Source organism: Camelus dromedarius, chromosome 9, assembly GCF_036321535.1.
Source record: "Camelus dromedarius isolate mCamDro1 chromosome 9, mCamDro1.pat, whole genome shotgun sequence".
Taxonomy (NCBI): Eukaryota; Metazoa; Chordata; class Mammalia; order Artiodactyla; family Camelidae; genus Camelus; species Camelus dromedarius.
In genome coordinates, this window is record NC_087444.1 from 43388329 (window position 1) to 43412196 (window position 23868).

The 23868-nt window shown below is 34.4% G+C and overlaps 1 protein-coding gene and 1 pseudogene across 7 annotated transcripts in view; one reads left to right on the forward strand and one right to left on the reverse strand.

The window, feature by feature from the left end:
* CNOT1 (CCR4-NOT transcription complex subunit 1) overlaps positions 1–23868 on the forward strand; it is a 94930-nt gene that overhangs the window by 13393 nt on the left and 57669 nt on the right. For all 7 annotated transcript variants that reach the window (XM_031458336.2, XM_031458339.2, XM_064489106.1 and 4 more), the window contains exon 2: positions 13402–13677. In XM_031458336.2, coding sequence (XP_031314196.2) covers positions 13576–13677 — 102 coding nt within the window. In that variant the 5' untranslated portion in view covers positions 13402–13575. The remainder of the gene's footprint in view (positions 1–13401; positions 13678–23868) is intronic.
* On the reverse strand, positions 22894–23664 carry LOC105093794 (small ribosomal subunit protein eS26-like; annotated as a pseudogene).

Sequence of the window (23868 nt, forward strand, 5' to 3'; positions counted from 1 at the left end):
AAAATTTTCACCTGACCGTGTCCTCTGTCAGTAGGCAAAGCAGGCTAACATTCTGACAAACAACCCCAGGATGTCAGTGGCTTAGCAGAGTAGACGATTATATGCAGACAGCTTTCCTCAGGTAACTCATTGAGAGTGTTCATTAGGTTGCCTTCTGTGCAGTAATTCAAGAACCAGGCTCCTTCCATCTTGTGGCACCACCCTACTCTAGGTCTTTTGGGAGTTCTATTCATTCAGCTGGCAGTTGGTGAAAGAACCAGAGGATCATGAGTAGGAGGTTTTATGGACTAGGTCTGGAAGTGGCTGGTATCATTTTTGCCCTACATTTCATTGCCTAGAACTTAGCCTGTTGGCCATACCTGTTCAAGAGAGGCTGAAAAATACAGTCTTAACTATTTAGCCCAGAAGAGGAAACAGCTTTGGTAAGCATCTAACCACACTGCCACTCCCTTGTTCCCTAAAACATACCCAAGCCAATCCAAATAGCTTTCAGGATTATCTCTACAATAAAATACAAATATTTTATTTTCCCTTGTTTGCCTATTGCATTGTGTTTATTTCTACATTTCTAAGAATCGTACTATTTCAGAGCTGGAAGAGCCTTTAGAGAGCTTTTTTTTTTTTCTAATACAAAACTCTGAAATAGATTCTGTACATACTAGAGGAGAGACCCACAAATTGAGTCCCAATTACCTTCAGAAGGCATTTCCTCTTAGCTGCTAGCAGAATGAGTGTGTAGGAGGTGGGGTCCCCAAGGCTACCACCCCTAGGTTCAGTAATTCACTAGGTGGACTCACAGGACTTGGCATATAGTTGTACTCAGGGCTGTGATTTATTACAGTAAAAGGATACAAAGCAAAATCAGGAAAGGGAAAATGCATATGGGATGAAGTTCAGAGGAAACTAGGCTCTTCTCCCAAACATGACCCTTCCCTAATGTCTTTCCTAGTGGAGTCACACAGGACACACTTAATTCCTCCAGCAGTAGTAACAACATGTGTATGAAATGCTGCCCGGCAGGGAAGCTCATTAGAGACTCAATGCCTAGGTTGGTTATGTAGGCACCCTCTCCCTACCACATAGCACAATTCTAGGTTCCCAAAAGGAACTCAGATGTTCAACATAAACCGCATTTTGGGGTGCTGTTTAGGCACAGTGAGCCACTCTTACTAGTTCTGGGAGTGGGAATTCTTTCAAGATCCAAGTTCTGAATCAGACAAGGGCCAACTTTGAAAGCCTTCCTAAGGATAACAGTGTCAGGCCTTCTATGTTAAATTAACTCTTCTGCACAGTGAGTGAGGTTCAGACCTCCATAGATTGGGATTTTGTATAGAGAATCTTAGAATGTGCAAAACTTTCTTGACTTAATACTGTTTTTGAAAATTATTTTTCTATCAATGGGAAGAAAAGTTTGGTTCCCTTCTCAGCTCTTTCATCTAATTTTTCAAGTACAGTTACTGTTTATATCCTTCTAGATACCCTGCATATAAGGACATACATGTATACATGTAACTTGCTTTTAACCCCTAATAGATATTTCCAATCTAACTCCATTTTTTTAGTGATTACGTTATATTCCATTTTATGATTTACTTAACCAGTCCCCTTTTGATGGATAGTTAGGCAGTTTTCAGCTGACATGTTTTTTAAAAGTTGGTCATTTCCTGGATGAAAAAGGAATGAACTAAAAGATACAGTGTAGAGATAGGGGTTTAGGGGCCTAAAGCTTATTCATCGCTTTCTGTAAGATTGGAGATATTTATATCAGGAAATGGTATTAAAACAGTTAGACTCTTAAAATACTGATTTTGAAGCTATAATACATGTTTGTTTTTTAAATCATATCTACTGCCCTATTATCATGTCTTCATAATTCTACTAGTTGGTAGCTGCAAGTTAAACAATTCCTCTTTAAAGTTGGGATATCTTCCTCAAAGAATTATCAGGTTTGAAAAAACTAATATAGTTGACCCTTGAACAATGTGAGAGTTGGAGCACCAACCCCTTCAAAGTCAAAAATTAGTGGGTAACTTTATGGTCAGCTCTTCTATCCATGGATTCAGCCAACTTTGGGTATAGTACTGTAGTACGTATTTACTGAAAAAAAATCCACATGTAAGTAGACCCTCTCAATGCAAACCTTTGTTGTTCAAGGGTCAACTGTATGCAGAATGCTTAGAACAATTCTATTTAAGTATTTGTTGTGATTATACTTGAATAGGCTATCCTATTATGTACACAGTAATTATTACTAAAATTTTAATAAGTGAACCAGCATTTTGGATGAATGACTTGGAACTGTGCACTAAAAATCTAGAACCCCTGCCTCCTGGATAAGTATTAAATATCAGGATAAGTATTTTGTTTTTCAGTTGGTGCTTAGTTGGTCTTGAAGTCCCAATTAGTGAGTGCTCGATTTTAAGGAAACCAAGGGGAAAAGTGGAACATCTGGGAAAATTAATGTTGATTACTTCAGGATGTTGGAATGATACTTCCCATGATTTATATGAGTCATTAGGACTTTACAACTTTGTCCAGTATGTTAGCACTACACACGTGGCTATTTAAATTTATATTAAAATTAGTTGAAATTAAGTAAAATCTAAAAAATACAGTTCTTTAGTCACCCTAGCCACATTTCAAGTAGCCACATGCCATTAGTAGCTGCCACACTGAGCAGTGCAGTCGTAGAACATTTCTGTAACTGGAGAAAATGAATGAGAAAAAAGGCTCTCCTAGAGTTACTTGTAAATTAGGCGGTTTTCAAAATGCATAAAAAGCACCTGCAAAGTTTAAAATGCAGTATCTTGTTCTCTTTCCCCAAAGATTTTTTTGATTGTTCTGATGTAGTGCTTAGAAATCAGCATTTTAATTCTCTCTTCTCCCAGTTGTTATATACAGTTGCCTTAGTTGCATAGCATTATAGTAAATTCTGTATTCTGTTAAGCCCCTTGAGATCAGTGTTTACTCTTGTGTTTTCTATAGCATCTAAACTATATACATGGTATATAGTTAGGCTCAGGTGTTTGAATTAGTAGGCGGGCCACCTCTAGCAGATGATTGTTTATGGTACACTGGAGCAAACTGGAAGAGGATCATTTGGCATTTTGTATAATTCTGATAAAATAAGAAATGATTATAGTAAAATTTTTCAATTAGAAATATTTTCAATATTTAATGAACTTGAACTTGTTTCTATAATAAGGTTTATGTCGGCTTTATGCTCAAAAAGGCTACATACATTTTTAATACTCCAAATTATTGACAGTCATCAGAGATTTCATTTGCATAATAAATATGTAATACATTTAAAACATTTTTTAGAGCCATTCAGAATTTTAAATTGAAATGCTTAAAGGGAAAGGCTCATCCTTTTTTATTGACAGAATGTATTACTGACTTTTAAGAAAATGTAAATGTATTTTGAGCCCAACATTAAAAATAATAATGTAAAAGTTAAGATGAAGCTTTGAGAATTTGTGTGCATAGTAGCTGTCTTGGATGCCACTTGAACAAAGAAGAGATTTAAGGGTTTTAGTTGTTCCTGTCAAGATGTGGCCATTCAGCTTTATCATATCATCACTCTGGACCAGTCACAACTTGGTCTGCCTGGTTATGTTCCTTGGCAGGTGGTATATAAACTTCTCCAGCAGCTCCACTGAAGATGGGCAGCTGCTTACTTTTCAGCTAGCTGTCAAGCTGTTGTTGAGGTGATAGAGCATTGTCCACTGTGCTTATAAATGGATGGATAACCTACTGTTACCTTGAGGGCTTAGGAGATCCTTATCTCTGCTGTATCTCTTACTCTTTAAAGATACACTCTTTTGGGAAAGCTGTGATATAGCTGAGGCCTAATTTTACAGATCAGAACAGGGAGGGGGAAACAGAGAGAGCAGGTAATTTATTCAAAGTCATTTAGCCTGTGTTATGTGAAGTTACTGGTCTTAGGGCTTTAAATTTTGGATTATTTAAAACATTGCCTTAAACTTTCATTTTGTAGAGTTTACCATATACTGGTAAAAATTAAAAATGCACTTTAGTACAAAGTTAATTTCTAGAAATCACATCACATGCTTATAATCCCTGCTTTAAATTATAAAGGTGATAGACACATGCACCATCCCCAGTTTTGTTAAGAAAAATTTCATATATACAGAAAAATGAAGAATGGTACAGCAAACAACTCCATAATTTCTTCCTAGAATCAACAATTAATGTTGCTCTATATATTTTCTTTATATTTATATATTTTTACTGAACCGTTTGATCCCAGATCTTCAGTATGTATCTCCTACAAAATAAGACTTTCTGGCATAGCCATACTACTTCTAAGAATATTAAATACTTTTTTAATATCCAGTCAACTTTAAAACTTCCCCATATGCCTCAAGAATATCTTTTATAGCTTTTTAAAATCAAGGTCTGATTAAAGTTCACATTACACTTTTTCATTTTGTAATCTAAAACAGAGCCCACTTTCTTTTTCTCTCTCTTCCTGCAGGCTTTCTGATGAGCATAGGCCAGTGGTCTGGTAGAATAATCCAGCACTTGAATTTGTCTGATTAGGTTCTCATGTGTAGTTAAACTTGGTCCTTTAAACCCTATATTTGCTGTGAATTAATAGGTGTAGAGGTGTGGTTAGGTTTATTTAAGTTAGCCATCTTCGGCAAGAGTACTCCACGGTGACACTTCATATTGCAACACATCAGTAGGCACATTTGTTGAATTTTCTCATCATTAGTAACTCGATTATTTGGGTAAGGTAGTGACAGCCAGATCTTTATTGTAAACGGACATTTTTTTCCCTTCGCAATTTGTAGGTAATCGGTTGGCTAATACTTTACAAATGTCCCAACAGCCTTTCACCTGAGGTTTTTTTAGGCATTGGTGATTCTTGCCTAAATGAATTTTTATATGGGTCAGGGGTGTTACAAAATGGTAATTTTATTCTTTTATACTTTGTAAGTGCATTAGCCAGCACCTTCTGTAAAGGTCCATCTTGTCCTTTAAGTGTAATCATGCATTCAGGGATTCTTATTCGCTGTATTATAGTCATAGTCAATTTTTTTACCCTATAATCTATTGGAATGAACTTCTACCCATAGTGGCTTATTGAAATTTCAGGTTAGATAACATTTTAATTTAATCTTCTGTTTATGTCAGGATGTTTAACTGTCAGGATTTTTTTCCCCCCGTCTGGACATATACGAAGAACTTAGAAATTTGTGTCTGCAAAAAGTAAATTTGATCACCAATATGCATTCAAAAATGATATGTTCGAGATAAATTAAGAATTTAGAGTATGCAGATGGGCAGTAGTAAAATCACCAGATTATTTATTTTGCTCCCTCAACCATTTCTATCTAAATGTTGCTATAGTTGGGGAAAATTATAGAAACATTGGTCAAAATCAGCAAGAATCCTTTTGATTGGCTCTTCTGTCTTTCTGACGTTATCTCCCTGAAATTTTTGAGTGTTTCCTTTTTTTTTTTATCATAGAATGACCCAAACTCACCTTGCGTCTTCCTTGTTCCACAATCCTGGAATTAGTCATTTCTCCAAGGAACTTTGGCTGTTTTTAGTATTTAGAAACCAAGATCCAGGAGTTAGATGGACTTAACTGCTTTTGGAGTATAATTGTTTCTGGGGCATTTCTTTCCTTTTTTTCAGTTGTGATAGAATTGACACATAACACTAAGTTTAAGGTGCATAACACATTGATTTGATATATTTATATTGTGATACGATTGCCATTGTAGTGTTAGCTAACAGCCTATCAACATCATATAATTATCATTTCTTCTAGTGGTGGGAACAGTTAAGATTTTAGGGTTTGATGTTTATAATACAGTTTTGTTTATAATCACTCCACTGTGTATTAGATCTCCAGGACTGACTTACCTACTAATTCCAAGTATGTACTCTTAAACACCCAGTCTCCTACGCCCTGGTAACCACTATTCCATTCTGTTTTTTAAGTTCAGTTTTTGAACATTTTTTATTAAAAATGATCAACATACTAGTTTCAGGTGTACAACATAGTGATTTGAAATTTGTATGTATTTCAAAATGATCATGATAAATCTAGTTAACATTTATCACCACACATAGTTACAAAAAATTGTTTTTTCCTTTTTTTCTTTTGACACTTATTCTAACTGTATTCACAGTGTTGTACATTACATCCCCAGGACTTACTTACTTTATAACTGTAAGTTTGTACCTTTTGACTACCTTCATATATTTAATACACATACCTCTGGCAACCATCAATCAGTTATCAGTTTCTTTGTAAGTTTTGTTGTTAGTTCTTTTGTTTGTTTTTAAGATTTCACATGGAAGGAAAGTCATAGTCTAACTTATCTCACTTAGTATAATGTCCTCAGGAACCAACTATGTTGGGGCAAATGACAGGTTTTTTTTTCTCCTTATGGCTGAATAGAATTCCATTTATATACAGTTGACTCTTGAACACTGAGGATTACGGACATCAGTCCCTGAATATAACTTTACAGTTGGTGTCGGTATGTGCATTTCCGTATCCAACCATGAATCGTGTAGTGCTATAGTACATATTTAGTAGAAAAAATCCATGGATAAGTGGACCCATGCAGTTCAGACCTGTGTCATTCAAGGATTCACTGCATATACTACATCTTTATACATTTATCCATTGATGGGCATTTAGGTTGTTGCCGTATGTTGGCTATTGTGAATAATACTGCAATAAACATGGGGAGTGCATATATCTCTTTGATAACCTGTTTTCATTACCTTTGGTTGCATATTCAGAAATGGGATTGTTGGATTGTATGTAGTTTTATTTTTAATTTTTTGAGGAACCTCCACATTGTTCTCCATAATAGCTAAACCATTTTATAACCTTACCAACAGTGCACAGGGATTACCTTTATTCTATACATCCTTGCCATCACTTACCTCTTATTTTCCTGCTGATAGCCATTCTTATAGGTGCGAGGTGATATCCTAGTTTTGATTTTCATTTCCTCAAGGATTAGTGATGTTGAGCACTTTTTCATGTACCTGTTAGCTATTTGGATATCTTTGGGAAAATGCTTAGTTTCTCTGCCCATTTTAAAATCAGATTTGTTTTGTTGTTGTTATTGAGTTGTAGTTGTAGTCCTGGTTTTGTTCTTTATCATGATTGCTTTGGCTATTCAGGATGTTTTTGTGGTTCCATACAAATTTTAGGATTTCTTAAAATAAATTTCTGTGAAAAATGTCATTGGAATTTTGATAGAGATTGTGTTGAATCTATAGATGGCTTTGGGTAGTGTGGACATTTTAACAGTAATAACTCTTCAGTTCCTGAACACAAGATGTCCTTCCATTTGTTCCTGTCATCTTTCTGTTGTTTTCTTTCAAAAAAGTCTTGGCAGTTTTCATTGTATAATCTAGGGCGTTTTATGAGACTCACTGAGGACATTTTTTTAACGAGTTCCTGTTGATATTTCCATTTCAAATAAGATATAGTTCAGGTTTTTAAAAGTTTTATGTTTACTATATTTCTCTGCACTGAATCTGGATTCCTATTAACATATTTACTGTTATCTAGTAATATATAAAAGTAGGTTGAAAACTACAATAAAATATTACTGCTAACAGTAAGCCTACTGAGTCAAATTTCTTTGAATTATCTGTTCTTAAAATATATCCCGCTGTACAACAAGGATATTCAGGATACTGTGTTCAGAAGTTACCTAAGTACTTGTTTACACTGTGTTCTATGTTATCAACTTGCCACTCAGGTTTATTTTGTGTGTGTGTGTTTGATAATAGTTTTTTCTTGTTTAATTAAATTTCAAACATGTAAACATGGTTCAGAAGTCAAAACCATAAAAGATACAATTGGTGAATTTTTGTTCTGATTTCTGTGCCTTCTACCCACTTTTCACCCACTCCAGTATAGGTAGTTTTTTCTCAGTTTTTGGCTGATCTTTGCTGTGTATTTTTTGCAAAAAAAAGTAACTATATGTATGTGTGCATAGATACAAACCAAAATAGCATATATATAAATTAAAGCTTAAATGAAGAGAATATAAATTGTCTGAAATGTTTATTCACTAGTCATCTACTCCAGGCCTTTCCTTATTTAACTATGATAAATATTGCTGCAATGAATAATATTGTGCATATCTTATATGTGTGAAGTGTATAGATTCCTGAGACTTTTTAAAAATGGAATTTTAAGTGAAAGCCTATCTGTAACGTCTGTTAATTGAGACCTGTTTTTCCTGCACATGTAAACATAAGTGTGTTTATGGGATGAGATCATGCTATTCAGAGTAATGCAGCTTTTCAATCAGAGTCATGGGTATTAACACTTGGTGGATTAACCATAAACCACAGCTGCTTGGTATTCCTTAGGTTGGATGTACAAAAACAATTTATAATATTATGTAGTGTTCTCCAGTTAAAGTATGAAATAATTTTATTTCAACTTATGTGTTGGATTTCTACATATTATTTTATAAGCTTTTTTTCATTCCACAGTTTGTAGTGGCTGTTTATAGCAAAACTACATTTTAAATGTTTGTTTCACATGTTGGGTGGGATTTTCTTGCATGTATGTACATAATCCTTGCACTGATGGATATATAGATTGTTTCTAATACCATAATATTAGGAAAAATACTGCCAACACAGTTGTACAATCTTTGTCTTCCAGAGTTGTATTTTACTTTTTACATAGCCATTTTTTTTATATAGCCATATTTTTGGTAAATTTTTTGTTGTCATTGTTAACCATTGTCTTATATTGCTGTCAAATGTCAGTGACCTTTGATTTACACTGTACACTATTGTTAAATTGAGAAATGCTGAGGGGAAAAAGTAGTAGAATAACTGCTTGGAAGGATTGAGCATTTTTGTTGCAAGACTGCTATTACTATTTCCACCGTTGAAATGCCAGTGGCATGTTAAATGTTCTGAGATTTTGGAGGATGAATGCCTATGTGTGTTTTTAATAATGAAGATAAGGAGGCTTATTGAAGTGGTAGCTGGTTTTGAACTGACTTTGCCCTTGATATGAAGTTAATAGTTATTTTAAAATTTGAGTCCCTGGTATATATGGAGACCAGTGCTAGGCACTGCATATTCAAATAGAATGCTCCTGGGCCACAGGTATCTTACAGTTAAAGAATATCTTGGAATCTTAAATTTAGTGATCTTGAAAGAATTTAACATCTAAACATTTTAGTGAATAGCTGTTGAATAGTTACTCTTTAGCTTTGCACTTACATATTTAAATACACATGAGCTATAAATAAAGACATTGTGACCCAAATTATATACACATTATGAGGCTGGCAAGGTTAATTAGAAGAATCTTAACAACTTGACAGCATATGCTACTGAGGCAGCTAAATTAAAAATCACCTGCTATTTACTCTCATATGATGTTTATATCTGACTAGGAGAATTTCAGTGGATTTTCATGCCTTTTTGGTAGAGTCAAAATATAGGTTACAAAATCTTAAGCTATAGTTTGCAGCTCTTCAGATATATGGTGACTTCCTACTATGGGCCCTGTAGTGCTTATAATAAGTTAGTGTACAATAGACATTTATATCACTGCCCTCATGAAATTTACATATGAGGAGACAGACAAATATAAGTATGTTATTCATGTTTGGTGAAACAGAAAAAAGAAGGGGGAGTTGGGGATTACAATTTTGAGGTCAGGGTAATCCTCACTGAGAAAGTGACATTTGTGTAGACTTGTAGAATTGAGATGAACATGTCTGGAGGAAGAGGATTCCAGGCAGAGGGATCTAAAGTGGGAATGTGCTGGAGAAGCAGCAAGAAGATCATTGTAGCTAAAGGGAACTGAGCAATGGGGAAAAAGGAAGAGGAAACCAAAAGAGTACCAGTGGCTAGGTTCTGTTAAGCTGTGTTTGTTCATAGGCCATTATAAGGGCTCAGGCTTCTGTTCTGAGTCAGTGGAGGGTTTTAAGCACAGGATGACCAAGTTTTCATATTTAAGAAGTATTTTTTGGCTGTTGTGTTGAGAATAGACTATAGGGAGCAAGGGCAGAAGCAGGGAGACTAGTTAGGAGGTTTACGTAGTAATCCAAGTGAGATGATGGTTCTTGATTATCATAACTGTGGTGAGCAATGATTGGATTCTATATGTATTTTATAGATAGAGCCAAAATAATTTTTGACAGGTTGATTTTGGGGAGTGGGAAGTCTCCAAAGAATTTGGCCTGAGTAACCCTAAGGATGGAGTTGGTATCAGCTGAGATGGGGAAAATGTGTATTGATGGAACATCATGAAGGGGAGTGAAGATAAGGAACTCATTTTTAAACATGTGTTTGAGATTTCATTAGGAAATTAAATTCTGGGACATCATGAGAGGTTCAGGCTGGAGATAGAATTTCTAAGAGTTATTGGTATAGATGGTATTTAAAGCCATAAAACTGAAGTAGATCAGGTAAGTGAATGTAGAGAAGTCCAGTACTGTGAGGTCAGAAGAGGAAGAGCCATTAAAGGAGACTAAGGAGAGACCGGTTAAATGGCATTTTAGAAACAAAGTCATGGAAGTGTTTATCTTGGAGGAAGCAGTCAGTTTGTCCAAGGCTTCTGGATGGTTATCGTGATCACGTGTTCTGGTTTACATCTGTTGTCTTGGTGTAAATTGTTAATGGCACCCCCATTATTTTCAGAAGCATCCTCGTTTGGTTAATTACGTTGTCACCCTGCTAATAGATCTCGTAAGGTTCATTAGTTTAATGCTTTAATTTGCTCATGTAATGAAGATTGGCTTGTTGAAATTTGTGTTACACTAGTATTTTTATTTTTAGCAGTCTTTAGATGTTCATGTGAAAAAGTTGTAACCCTTGTCATGGGGCTCGTAATAGAAGAGATGATGTACTTGAAGTCCCAAAATATAAGGAATTCATTTTATTGGAAAGTCATTCAACACTTGTTTTGCTGGATATGTGCTGTACCATGGTAAAATAATTAAAATAGGCTATCATAGCATCTATTTCATGGTAAAGTGATTCTGTTGTCCCTCATTGTCAGCATTTTAAATATAAATTCTGAGCAAGGAGGAACTTTATACATCTTGCAAACTCTCACCTACAATGAAATCGGTTGCCTTTTTGTATATAATTATGAATAATTAATAGATGTGTGTAATATAGTGTAAAATAACTACTGTTTGTATGAATAACATACTTCTGAATAATATAGTTTTAGCTGAAACAACTTGTGAAAATTAAAAATATTGTAAATTTGGCACTAAAAATGAGCATTTTAGATTTTAAATAAAGGAGTTCTGTTTAACCCTTTTAGCCACACAATTTTGATGATAATGTTCTCTGAAGGCACCTTAGTCAAGGACTTTCTGGATCTGAGTTCTTGTTTTGAACTTCGGAGAGTGTTGAGTGGTTTCTTGGCTTTTTTTTCTTCCTTTTTCCTGGAAATGACTGGTATATATGCCGCCTGGTTTAGATGGGATGTAGAGGTCTCTAAAATGATCAGTGATACACATGTGTATACATTCGTTTTTCCTCTTGTTTCTTTGGCTAATATTTTACCAAAATCTCAAATAATCTACTTATCCTAAACCTACCTACCATTCCGGTGGGTTTTTCCCCCCTTTTCTTTGTAAACTTTTGTTTAAAAAATAAAGATGAAAATGTATACTTGTGGGAAAACAACTGTAAAAGCTAAAGAGGGTGAAAGGGAAAGGTTCCACACTTCACATCCTTACTCAGAGTTATATATTATTAAGTTCTTATTTATTCAACAAAAAATTTTCTATATATATATATATATATATATATATATATATATATATATATATATATATATATATATATATATTTTTTTTTTTTTTTTGTCTTAATGGGTATCCTTCCTGCACAGTTTTGCTTTATTTAACAGCTACCTTCTTTGGATATACTGTAATTTACGCACTTACTCTTTTTCACTTCACTTTTTCTTTTTGCTATGTTAAACAATACTTCAGTGAAAATCTTTATTTCCTTTGAGTTCTTGAGGCAATATATGTGGCTTGATACAGTCTTAATGGTAGAATTACAGGTTCAAGGGTAGTGCAATAAACACTTTTTACAATACTGCCATTTTGAGTTTCAGAAAAGGCTGTGCCAGTTAATGTTAACAATCTGGTAAGTCCTCTTTTTTTCCCTGCATCCTCATTACAGTGTGTTTTGAAGCTTGAATTTTTGCTAGTCTAATACAGAAAATAATGCTGTCATAATATGAAGGGAACAACTTGGTCTAAGAATTTATAGCAGGCAAGTTGAGTTACATATAATGGATAGATACAGGCACAACTGACCTTTAACTTTGTTATTACTTTAGAATTAAAAAAAATACATATCTTGCCACATGCCCAAGATTCTCCTACTCTTTTTTTGAGAAGGATGTGAACCTTTGCTTTACAGGAAGAATGGGAACCTTTGCTTTGCAGGAACAAAACCAAACAGTGTAGTCTACTTTGTTTATTAAAGATAAAGGTTTAAATGCCCTTACCAAGGAGCTTTTAATCTTCATGAATTTTCTGTACCTTACATGGCAAGTTCTGATTGTAATGAAATTATAAGCAGATTTCAGAACATAAAACTGTGGAGAAGCCAGCTCCTTGCATAAAGATGTGTTTCAGCAGTGGTACTTGGTAAAGTCTTAAAAAAACTTTTTTTTTTTTTGGTGTGTTTTTTGTGTTGGTGATACAGAATAGTTCCTCTGACTCAGCAGGTGGTTGGATAAACTGATAAGCATCCTGTCATTTTAGCTATTATTGCTGCTTTGAGCTTCCTTTTCTAAATTCTCCTAGTGAAAAGTTTCAACAGTACAGGAAGGAATTTGGGTTTTAGGGCCCTTACTTGCTTTTAAGTCAGCCATTCAGATACCTAAAACATACATCCTAATATACAACTTTAAGACCAAACTACTATCTGAATCTGAAGCAGTACATAAGTAGTAAAGTGAATAAATGAGATCTTGTAAATAAGTTATAGATAGTGTGGGAAGAGGGACTAAAAATGTCAGATGAGTATTTCTACAAACCCTAATTTTAAGTTCCTGTGGTTTCTAAAGGATATAGGATAAATTGTCATTGAAATGATAAAATAAAAGTCTCAAATAGTATAGACTGTCTTGGTAAATTCAATCTGTTTTTTGCAGCAGAAGTTGGGGGTGATAGTTTCTGGCTATTTATTTTATTTTATTTTATTACTGGCCCTACCTAATTTTAAAATTTGACATCTTTTATCAGTAGTGGTTGAGACATCTTAATTTAAAAAAAAATCCTTAGTGGTATTTCAGGAATTAAGATGGAGAGATGGAATTTTTAACCCTAATAAAAAATAAACTAATTAAAAAATGTGGATTTTTTTTTTTAACAGGTGCCATGTTTCAGAAAAGAGTAAGACCCCTGGTAAAGAAAAACTGAAGACACTGTACAGACACCAGATATAGGCTAATTACAAAGAAAGCATTAACCTGCCTCTGAGGTGACTAAAGGGGAATAATGGTGATTTTGCGCCGGGCTCGGCCGCCTGCTTCCGCCCCAACCAGCAATGAATCTTGACTCGCTCTCGCTGGCCTTGTCTCAAATCAGCTACCTGGTGGACAATTTAACCAAGAAAAACTACCGAGCCAGCCAGCAGGAAATACAGCATGTAAGTAGTCTAATCAGAAAAGTGCCATTAAAGGAATGAGTATACAGTGGAAAGTTGGAAATTTATGTGGGTGTATTGCATAAAAAGTAACTTTTGCCCCTTATTTCATATGATTTCAGCTTAATATATAAAAGAGATCTTATCCCAGTCTTTTTTTTTTAATTTTAGGATTCACAGATTTTAATTTTTCTATAAAACTTTTGAAATCTGATCTGATTTGTTTCAGTCTTGTCCCTGTTTTTTTCCTTTTCTACTTTAAAAAATTGAGATGCACTTCACAAACTATAAAATTGACCCTTTTAAAATGTAAAATTTGTTAGGTTCTAGTAGATTCACTAAGCTGTTGAGCTATCACCATCTAACTCCAGAATGTTTTCATCACCCCAAAAAGAAACACCTGAATCCATTAGCATCTGCTCTCCATTTCTCCCTCCCTGCAGCCTCTGCCAACGACTAACCCACTTTGTGCTTCTGTGGATTTGCCTTTCTGGACATTTCATACAGATTTCATGAATTTCATTTTCATATAAATGGAATCATACCATATGAGGCTTTGTTTTTCAAGGTTCATTCCAGTTGGAACATACATTAGTACTTCATTTCTTTATGGATATGTTACATTTTGTTTACCCATCAGTTAGATATTTAGGTTTGGTTTCACTTTTTGGCTATTGTGAATATTGTGGGTATCAACGTTTGTTTACAAGTTTTGGGTGAATGTCTATTTTCAGTTTTGGTGATGTATACCAAAGAATGGAATTGCTGGGTCATATGGTAACTCTGGCTTTCTGAAGAACTGCCAGACTTTCCCAGAGCACTTTTCATTTCTAGGAGCAGTGTATGAAGGTTCCAATTCGTCCTCATCCTTATTAATATTCATTATTGCGTGTCTTTTTGCTTTTAGACATTCTAGTGGGTGTGAACTGATATCTCATTGTAGTTTTGATTTATACCTGATGGTGTTGAGCATCTTTTCATGTGCTTATTTGTATATCTTTGGAGAAAGGGCAACCCAAATCCTTTGCCCCCCAATCTTTTAAAATTACTGTTCTCAAATAGAGATTTAACTTCAGAGCATTTCGCTCAATCTTTACAAAAGTAAAATAGTATTCTGTGCCTTAGTTTTAATGATTATACCCCTTTCCTATTTATAAATTACGGAGTATTATACTTAGAATTGTTTATATTGTCTAATTATTATAACTTAGTAGCTCTATGACTTTGGGTTACTTTTGTGTATTTTATTTTCCCTCATTTGCAAAATAAGGATAAAAACAATAAAATTTGCCTGGTATCCTTGTTAGGATTAAATGAAATCAAGCAGAGTACCTAGCATAGGTCCTGTCACAAGCATTAAAAAAAAATTAATTCTCTTCCCTCTGCAGTATAAATTGTAGTTATTATATGAGGTAGTATACAAGCACAAACTTCCAAATGAAATAGGTGCCTAATTGAGCTAAATCTAAGAATTGAGAGAGTTCGTATGGGAACCTTTTTCTATTTTTGGAGTGCATGTGTGTGTAGGAGTTGTGATTTAATTTTATTTTAGAAATAAGTAATATATTAACCTGATTACTCTAGCTACTCCTAGCCGTAGGCAACCAATATTAGCTGTTTCTTAACTACCTTTTCAAAGATATTTGCATACAGAAAATAGGGAAATATTTCCCATCCCCTTTTCATGTGGTGGCATACAATATAAACTGTTCTGCATCTTGATTTTTTTTTTTTTTTAAGTTAACCAGTCTATCTGAGAAATAGTTCCTTATCCATACACGAAAAGCTGTTTCATTCCTTTAAGGGTATATAGCAAACCATTGTATGGATGAATCAGATGATTTACTTCACTATTGATGGTCATTTAGGTTATATAAGTTTTTTGGTTTCATATTTTGTGTTTCATTTTTTTGCTGTTGACAATGTTGTTAGAAGATCATTTCTTGCATGCATATATGTGTTATATATTTGTAGGATAGATTTCTAGAAATTCAAACTTGGGCAACTCTTCTGCTCTGCTTTCTAATGGAAAAGCTCAGTTCTTAAAATTACCTAAGCTCTAATCTTAGAATGGATTTTTTCTTTCTCTTCATGTAGTACTGCTTCTCTGGCACATTGAAATAACTGGTGTGTATGCTTATAGAATTAATTACATTTGATGCTGCTTTGATGAATTATGGTGCTTAAGTTCATTGTTCAGTACCTTCAGTGGTCCTCTTACTACAGAACAAAATCCAAGCTCCTCAGTAAAGAGTTTCAGGGCCCTTTAAAGTCCAGTCCTAAATGCTGTTCCTAGAATTTTCATCTTTTAATAACCAAATCCAGTACTACCTCCCCAGTGAAGACTTACCCCCTTACTATGTTTGTTTTCTTTTCTCTTCTCCCTTAATGGAGGCACTGGGGATTGAAAGGAGGACCTCGTGGATGCCAAGCACTGAGCTATAGCCCCCGAGTCTCCCTTTCCCTTTATTTGAATTAATTCCTTAGACTAATTCTGAAAGCTGTGTTGATCAGAATGTCAGCTAACAGTTTCATACAGCAACTGTTTAAGCATCTGCTGTGTACCACACATTTTTTTTTATTAACTTTGTTTTTCAAACAGAAGTTTAATTACATTTATACATGGGAGAGACCAAGAAAAACTGAGTAACTCCTAGTCAGCTTTTTATTGAAGTAAGATGTATATACAGGACATTTCACAAATCATAAGTGTGCAGATGAATTTTCAAAAAATGTGCATAACTATTATAACCATGCAGATCAAGAAAATTGATACTGGCATCTCAGAAGCTTCTCTTTCAGTTGCTGAACATACCGCTTATGATCTAGCAGTTCTACATATGTACTAAACAAAAATGCCTATACACAGTCATCAAAAAAACAGGTATCGCAATAGCCCAAAGCTGAAAACAACCAAGTGTCCATTAACAAGGTATACTGTGAAGTAGTCAGAATATATGTGGAACAGCATGGATTGATCTTACAATATTGAGTAAAAAATGCTGGAAATTTTGTCACTTCAGTCATTTAGTGTGTACAGTCAGTGCCCTTATCTTTTATAGCAACTATTCAGGCATTTACAATGTTCCAGACATTATTTTTAATGTGACTTTATGTCAGTTCTCACATTCTTGCCACAGTCATGCAGGATGGGTATAAGTGGGTAGTATTGTTCTATTTTACACTGAATTAAATATTTTTGCCCATTGCTGAAAATGGCAGATGTAAGATTTGAATCCACAACAGTCCTATGTGGAGTCTCTTTATAATTGTTCACGGAACATGAAGAAGTAGAAAAAAAGTAGACTGGACTGGAAGGTCTTCTAGTCCCAAGTTTGATTGCCCTTGACAGCCCCTACTCTAAAACATCTTCCACTTTGTTGTTAGAGTGGCTTTTCTTAAATTTATAACTAATAGTTTCTTTGCTGTTTTATAATCTTTTGTGTATCTCTGGCCCATTCAGTTCAAAGCTCAGGCTCCTAAGCTGGGCCTTTGTTGCTGTTCTCTGGAATGTCTTCTGGAAACAGATAGGAGACAGTTTGGAATGCAGGTTATCTATAAGGTTTCAACACCTGTGGTGGGGGAGGAGGACAGGTTTGAAACAGAATTGTTCAGAAGGAGGACTGTGGTGGAAACTCAACAGAATCTTGGCCAACTCCATGGGGAGTTCTAGAATGGATATAAAAGTTGTCCAAGATGAAGTCCAAAAGGCTAAGCCTTTATATTCCTGTTATTTCTTTATATTTGTTATTTCTCCTACTGACAAGTGGGGAGAAGAAATGTTTATTGAATTTATTAGATAAATGGGTTTACTAAACACATGAGCAACTAGCTAGCTAGTATTACCATTTTATAGATGAAAAAACAAGGTTAGAATTTAGTTTGCCCCATGAGTTAGTATTTTATTGTGTTGTTTTAAGATTAACTGCTGTAGTTTTTTTCTTTAAAAATATTTGTTGTCATTATTAAAGAAAAAATGTAAGTAAAATGTAGAAAGGTAAGTAAACTCTGGTTTTTCTACTCAGCTTTTTAACACTTGAGTATTTTTGTTTCTACTTTAAAATAGCTTTGCTATAAAAACATTTCGTATCCTGCTTAAATGGTAGTCTCTGTAAATACAATTTTTAAAAAGTTTATTAAAATGTGAAATTTATTTGTAAAAATGTAATAAAAATTAAAATTTATTAAATAAGTAAAATTTATAATAAAAGGTTTACTAAAGTTAATCCCAGGCACACACATGAGTACAGTAGTATAATATAACCCCCATGAATCTGTCATCTAACTTCATTTGAAGTCATGACCAATCTTGTTTCATATGACTCATTCTCAATTGTTTAAAGTATATTTCAGGTGAAATTTTATCTGTTTAAATGTTAATAATAACTTAACCTCAATTCTGTTAGCACATCTTTTAAAAGCAGTTTTTTAACATTCACATTTCCTCAGTTTACCTTATATAAAAAATTTTTAAATGACAGTTGGCTTGAGTCAAGATCCAAAAAAAAAAACCCCTGCTGCATTGGCCCTTATTAAATCTCTTTTAAAATCTATGATTTCCCCCTCCTTTTTCTTGCAGTTATTTTGTTAAAGAAATCAGATTGTTTTGTCCTGTTGTAAGTAACCCATAGTCTGAATATTGCTAGTTACATTCCCAGGGTGGTATTTTACATGTTCCTCTGTCTCTTACATTTCCTGTAAATTGGTGATTAAATTTGGGAGCTTAATCAGATTAAGGCATTTTTTCTCCCTTAGGATAGTTTTACAGGTGGTGGTGTATACTTGAATCAGAAGGTTCATGATGTATGGTTGTCTCTGTTTTGTGATTTTTAGCGGCCTTTGTTCATTGAGTAGATTAATTGATTTGTTAGGGATTGCAAAATGGTGACATTCTAGTTGTTATGCATTTTTTATTGGTTGAAATAGTACTCTAAAGGGAAACTACCTTTACCAACTAACTGTTTGGTTGCCTGAAGTATAGTTTATATAGGAAGGGCTTGATTCTCTATTTGCCATTTTTCAAAGTAATTTGTTTCTTAGCATCCTCCAAATATGATGAAGGAATGAATTTTTTAATATTAGGAATTCATGTATTTTTAACATATTTGAAGTGTTTGAATTCATTGAAAGCTTATTCCAGTTGGCTTCTGAGTCAGTTTGACCCTATTCTTATTCGTAGTCTTTGATGTGATTCCAGAAACATGGAAACTGAAATATTCCAGACTCATATAATTTCTCTAAGAGGTCTTGGATTTATTTTAGTGGAAAGTGGTATTTAGAGATTACCATCTCTTGTGTTAAAAAATGATTAAGACAGTTTAGGTGATACAAACAAACTTTAACATTTCATAAAGTGGACAGTCTTCTGCAAAATGGGGCAAAAGGCAAGAAGCTTTTATAGGATAAAGAATAAGGAAAGACAAATGGAAAATATCTGATTGACTAGGGCCACATAGTCAATCTTGTTAGGGATTAGGAGGCTCAGAATTGGCTTGATGTTTGGGGATTGGCTGACTGAATATACTGTGTTTCTGGTCAAGTGGAATATTTACAGGGACTCTAGAGTTATCTAAGTTTTGGTTTGCTGATGTTGCACCCAGGGCAGGAGCACTCCATTTTGGGCCTAGAAAGTTATTTCAACAGTTGTATTGCTTACTGATGCTCAGTTAGCAATCATTAGGCCTTTCAGTGGACAAAGCTTAAGAGAAAGTACATCATGAATTCATACTGATACTTCCAGTTTAATTTCAGGACCAAGGGATTTTTATTTCAATTCATGATCTAAAATCTGTCTCTCCTTTCTTCTAGTGCAAAAATTCCCATTTTCTGTAAAAAAAAAAAAAAAGATCATTTGCTTTATTTCATGCTACACAATCAAGAGTCTAGACTAACAGTCGTGACTCTAGTAACAGCACTGTGATTATGGAAAATAGTTGACCTATTTTTTGTGGAGTTGGTGGGGGGATCTCTTAAAGGTGTATCTCACTAGAGTTGTAGAATCAAATTAATGTTTTAAAATCATTTAAAATAGTTCTTGGCATAGTTATACCACCAACTGGATATGGCGTTGGGTTCATCGTTTTCATATTGTTTTCAATATTTACAAAATACTTTTATAATTAATTTTGCTTGATAATTATGGAAAAAGTCTACTCTATAAAATGATTTTTATTCAAAGAATATAGTCTTATTAAAAATGTATTGTATATGGAAATGGATTGCTTTTAGCCTCTTCCTTTTCCCCCTCTTCCACCCCTCCAGCCCACTGGCCCTTGCAGCTTGTTCTGTTTTTTTGGTTTGGTTTGGTTTGTTTTGGAGGGGGGTGGTTGGGTTTACTTATTTATTTATTTTTGGAGGCGGTCCTGGGGATTGAATCCAGGACGTTGTGTATGCTAAGCATGCACTCTACCACTTGAGCTATACCCCCCCCCCCAGCTTTTTCTTTTACTGCAGTTTTTATAGTCTTGAAAAAAAGTTTTATTTTCATTCTTTTTTTGGCTATAGATTATTGTCAGATTTGTTTATAATTTAAAACTTGGATGCTGTTACATGAGTTCTTTGATGCTTGAGAATATCTTTCTCATTTTTATTTGAAGTCCAATTATCAGTAGATATTAAATTCTTGGGTCAGGTTTGTTCCCCATAGTTTTGTAAATATTGCTCCCCATTATTCTTTAAGGAACATCAAATGCCAAAAGCTGTCTGTCTTCTTTTGTCTCTCTCTTCAGTTCACTTTAGGTAACTAACTTTACCTGCTGCATCTACTCCTAACCTCAATATCCCTTTGAATTTTCTTTTATTTAGAATTTATTGACTTTACAAGTATGCTTTAGTATTGATTATTCTGCATCATCCTTTCTTGTGTGATACACTTTTCAGTCTTCCAATTCAGACTTTTATTTCAGGGATTTTGTTATTTTATTTGAATGTTTTTCATTTTCTGTGGATTGAAGTGTGTTGATTGTTAAGTTCTCTTTTCTGTAAGATTTTTGCTTTGTTTCTTTCCTAATTGCTACAAGTTTGCTTTCATTTCCTTCTGCTATCTTGTCCTTGAACCAGTGTTTTACCTCTCTGAGGACTTTTCTTCTTATAAAGCAAAAACAGTTTCTATAATTTCTTTGAGGATATGGAATATTACTTGTCTGAACTATCCTGTTTTTTGTTTTGGTAAGTCCTTTGAAAAGTATGTTCTTTAGTTGTGTTGTGTGTTTCTTTGCTCTGTTTTACAGTTTCTTCAGATGAGTTCCATGCTGAGTCTTTGGATTTTTGCTTATCTTTGAATCAGTCCAGTTATTTACTCACAGATAATCTTGGGGATGCTTGAGGATGGGGAAGTGTGTTGGGGTAGTCTTCTATGTTCTGCATTCTGATTTGGTAATGGTTGCTTCTTTCTTTTCCTTTTTTTTTTTTTTTTAATGGAGGTACCTGGGATTAAACCCAGGACCTCATGTATGCAAAGCATGTGCTCTGTCCCTGAGCTGTACCTCTGCCTCCCTCCACCCCGCACCTTCCTTTCTTTATTTTTTATTCTCCAGCATTCTCCTTTGACTAGATGGTTTATTCATAGACATTAAAAGTGGCATCTTGAGCTTGGTTGTTCCCCCAGCTCTATCTCCTTTGCCATTTTCCAGTTTCTGTTGGAATATTGATCTAGTCTCTAAATGGACAGCCTTCTTTCACGGCTCATCTGTGCTCCAGATTCATCACTTGAACAAAGAATAATTATATTTGTTTTGGGACATACATAATTCATCAGTCCTAAACATTTTTATATCTGGATTTATCAGTTCCAAATAGAAATCTGCATTTGGCCTATCATTTGAGGTGCAAAGAACTCTCTGGACCACTTCTTAAGTGAATGTTTTGTTGAAAATGGAATTTTTTTTTTTAATATGAGAGGCTAGAATAGAAAAAAAAAGAGCTTAGTTTTACCATCTTTTGCTTAGGAGTTTGACATTTTTGTCCTTAAATTAGTGCTTATTTTGTTAGAAGTAACCCTTTATGTTTGCTTCAGAAATTTTTCATGTTCTTTTCAATATATTAAACTGTTTTGAATCGATGCACTATTTTTTAAAATAAAATAACCCAAAGAATTCATACAGATAATACAATAAAAACCTAGAATGAATATTTTTATGGGTTAGAAAATGCTTAACAAGTTTAAGAAATATGAAGACTCGATTATTTCTGTGGAGCATGTGTTATTAGCATATAGTCTAATTATTCCAGTTATGTAACTGATTATTTTAATGTAGCAAGTTATAGTCTTCAATTTAAATTTTAAAAATCTGGTACTTTGTATAGAATCTTGGGCCTCTGAGAGCATCTATTAGGATAGATTTTTTTCTTTATATAAATCTTGTTTTTATGTGAAATTCCCCATACATGTGGGTGTTTTGTTTCATTCTGTTTTAAAGTGAAAATACATTTATTCAAGGAGATACACACTCCATAGAGTGTGGGCCATTTCAGAAGGCAAGAGTGACCCTGGTAGATGGGGTCATCTGGGAAAGGAAAGTGAGAGGGGCCCTAGGGAGACGCACATTCGGTAGGCAGAATGCAGGCCATCTCAAAAGGTGAGAGGCCTGTGGGTTTGGTTTTTTTTTTTTTTTTTAAATCTGTTTTTAGGATCTGGGATTGGAGGCACAATTCATCAGGTAATTGCTGCTTTATCAATATGCTACCCAAAGAATATTTAAATTGTATTAATAGAGATAGGGATTCTTATTGTTTCTGACCATGGAATTTAGTTGACCACCTCATACATTTACTCCTTACCATTTGTGGACAGCCTTATTAGGAATGTCTGCCTGCCTGCCTGCCTGCCTGCCTGCCTGCCTGCCTTCCTTCCTTCCTACCTTCCTTCCTTCCTTCCTTCCTTTCTTTCTTTCTTTCTTCCTTTCTTCCTTTCTTCCTTTCTTTCTTTCTTCCTTTCTTCCTTTCTTTCTTCCTTTCTTTCCTTTCTTTCCTTTCTTTTCTTTCTTTCATGTTCATTCAGTTTAATGTAATTAAATTTTTAAATGTAACTCAGTTTTTAAGTAGAAATTGAGAAAGAACCAGAAGAACAAGTTCTGGACTAATTAGCCAATATTGCTGAGACTGTACCATCTCCTTTTATTCTCTTTAAATACTAGCATAATTTTATAGTATGGCACCTGTGGCTGATGCTGTTAGTGTTCCAGTTTCCTCCTCTGAAACTTCCCTTGAAGTTTCATATATTATAAGTTCAGCTGGTCGATTGCTCCATTATTTCATTGAGTTCATCCCCTAGTCGTGAAAATAGATCAGTTCAGTTAAACGGTTATATCTCATTTTAGCAGGTGGTGATGCAGCTGGGCTCCCAAAATTAGGCTTGTATTTTGTGATAAATAAGGTTTTTAATAAGGCATTTCTGTGAAAACAGAAGAAAAACAATGGTTAATGATTGGAGCTGACTATAATCCTGGCTCTGAAGGCAGTCAGTTGAGATTTCTCGATGTCTGGATGAAATATCTTTAGATGGAGTAAGGGTGGAATGTCTTTATAACAAACTAAAATAAAATGTTTGAGGCTCTTTTTCTGTTTCTTTTTTTTTAAGTATTTTTACTTTTTTTTTTTTTTTTTTTTGAGGACAATATTTCTTCCATCTTAAAGGACTTAACTCTTTACATGGGCTTTGATGAAGGTTGTGGGGCAACACCCACAGGTCTAAATAGGCGTAGAGGTTTTAAGTCCTTTCAGGCTTCATGAGAATGATTCCTGACTACCTTGTGTTAATGACACAACTCTCGGAGTAATGTAGTTTCACATACAGCTTGGGAAGCACATAGGGGTTGAAAACACTCACTTTGGAAATGTCCCTGATGGCTGGGGCCTCTATTATGTTTTGAATGATGAACTTCTTAATGGCCTTGTCCTTGGGCACACATCGAGCAGGTTGGTGCAGCAAACAGGCTGCACAAGGCCACTGCCCTTTTTGGCACAACCATTGTTTCTTCTTTTCTTGGTCATCTTGGAAACAAGGACATGAGAGAGTGGGGCTCTTTTTTCTGAATAAGATTTAATATTTTATGTAAGTACCCTTTACATAGTTAAGTCTTTATTCTTCCCTCATGTTTTTTCTAGGCCAAATAGTGCTCCATTTCCCCAGTCATTATGCATGATTTTCTGAATCTCTACCATCATGGATGCACTATTTGTTAATGTTCCTTTTAA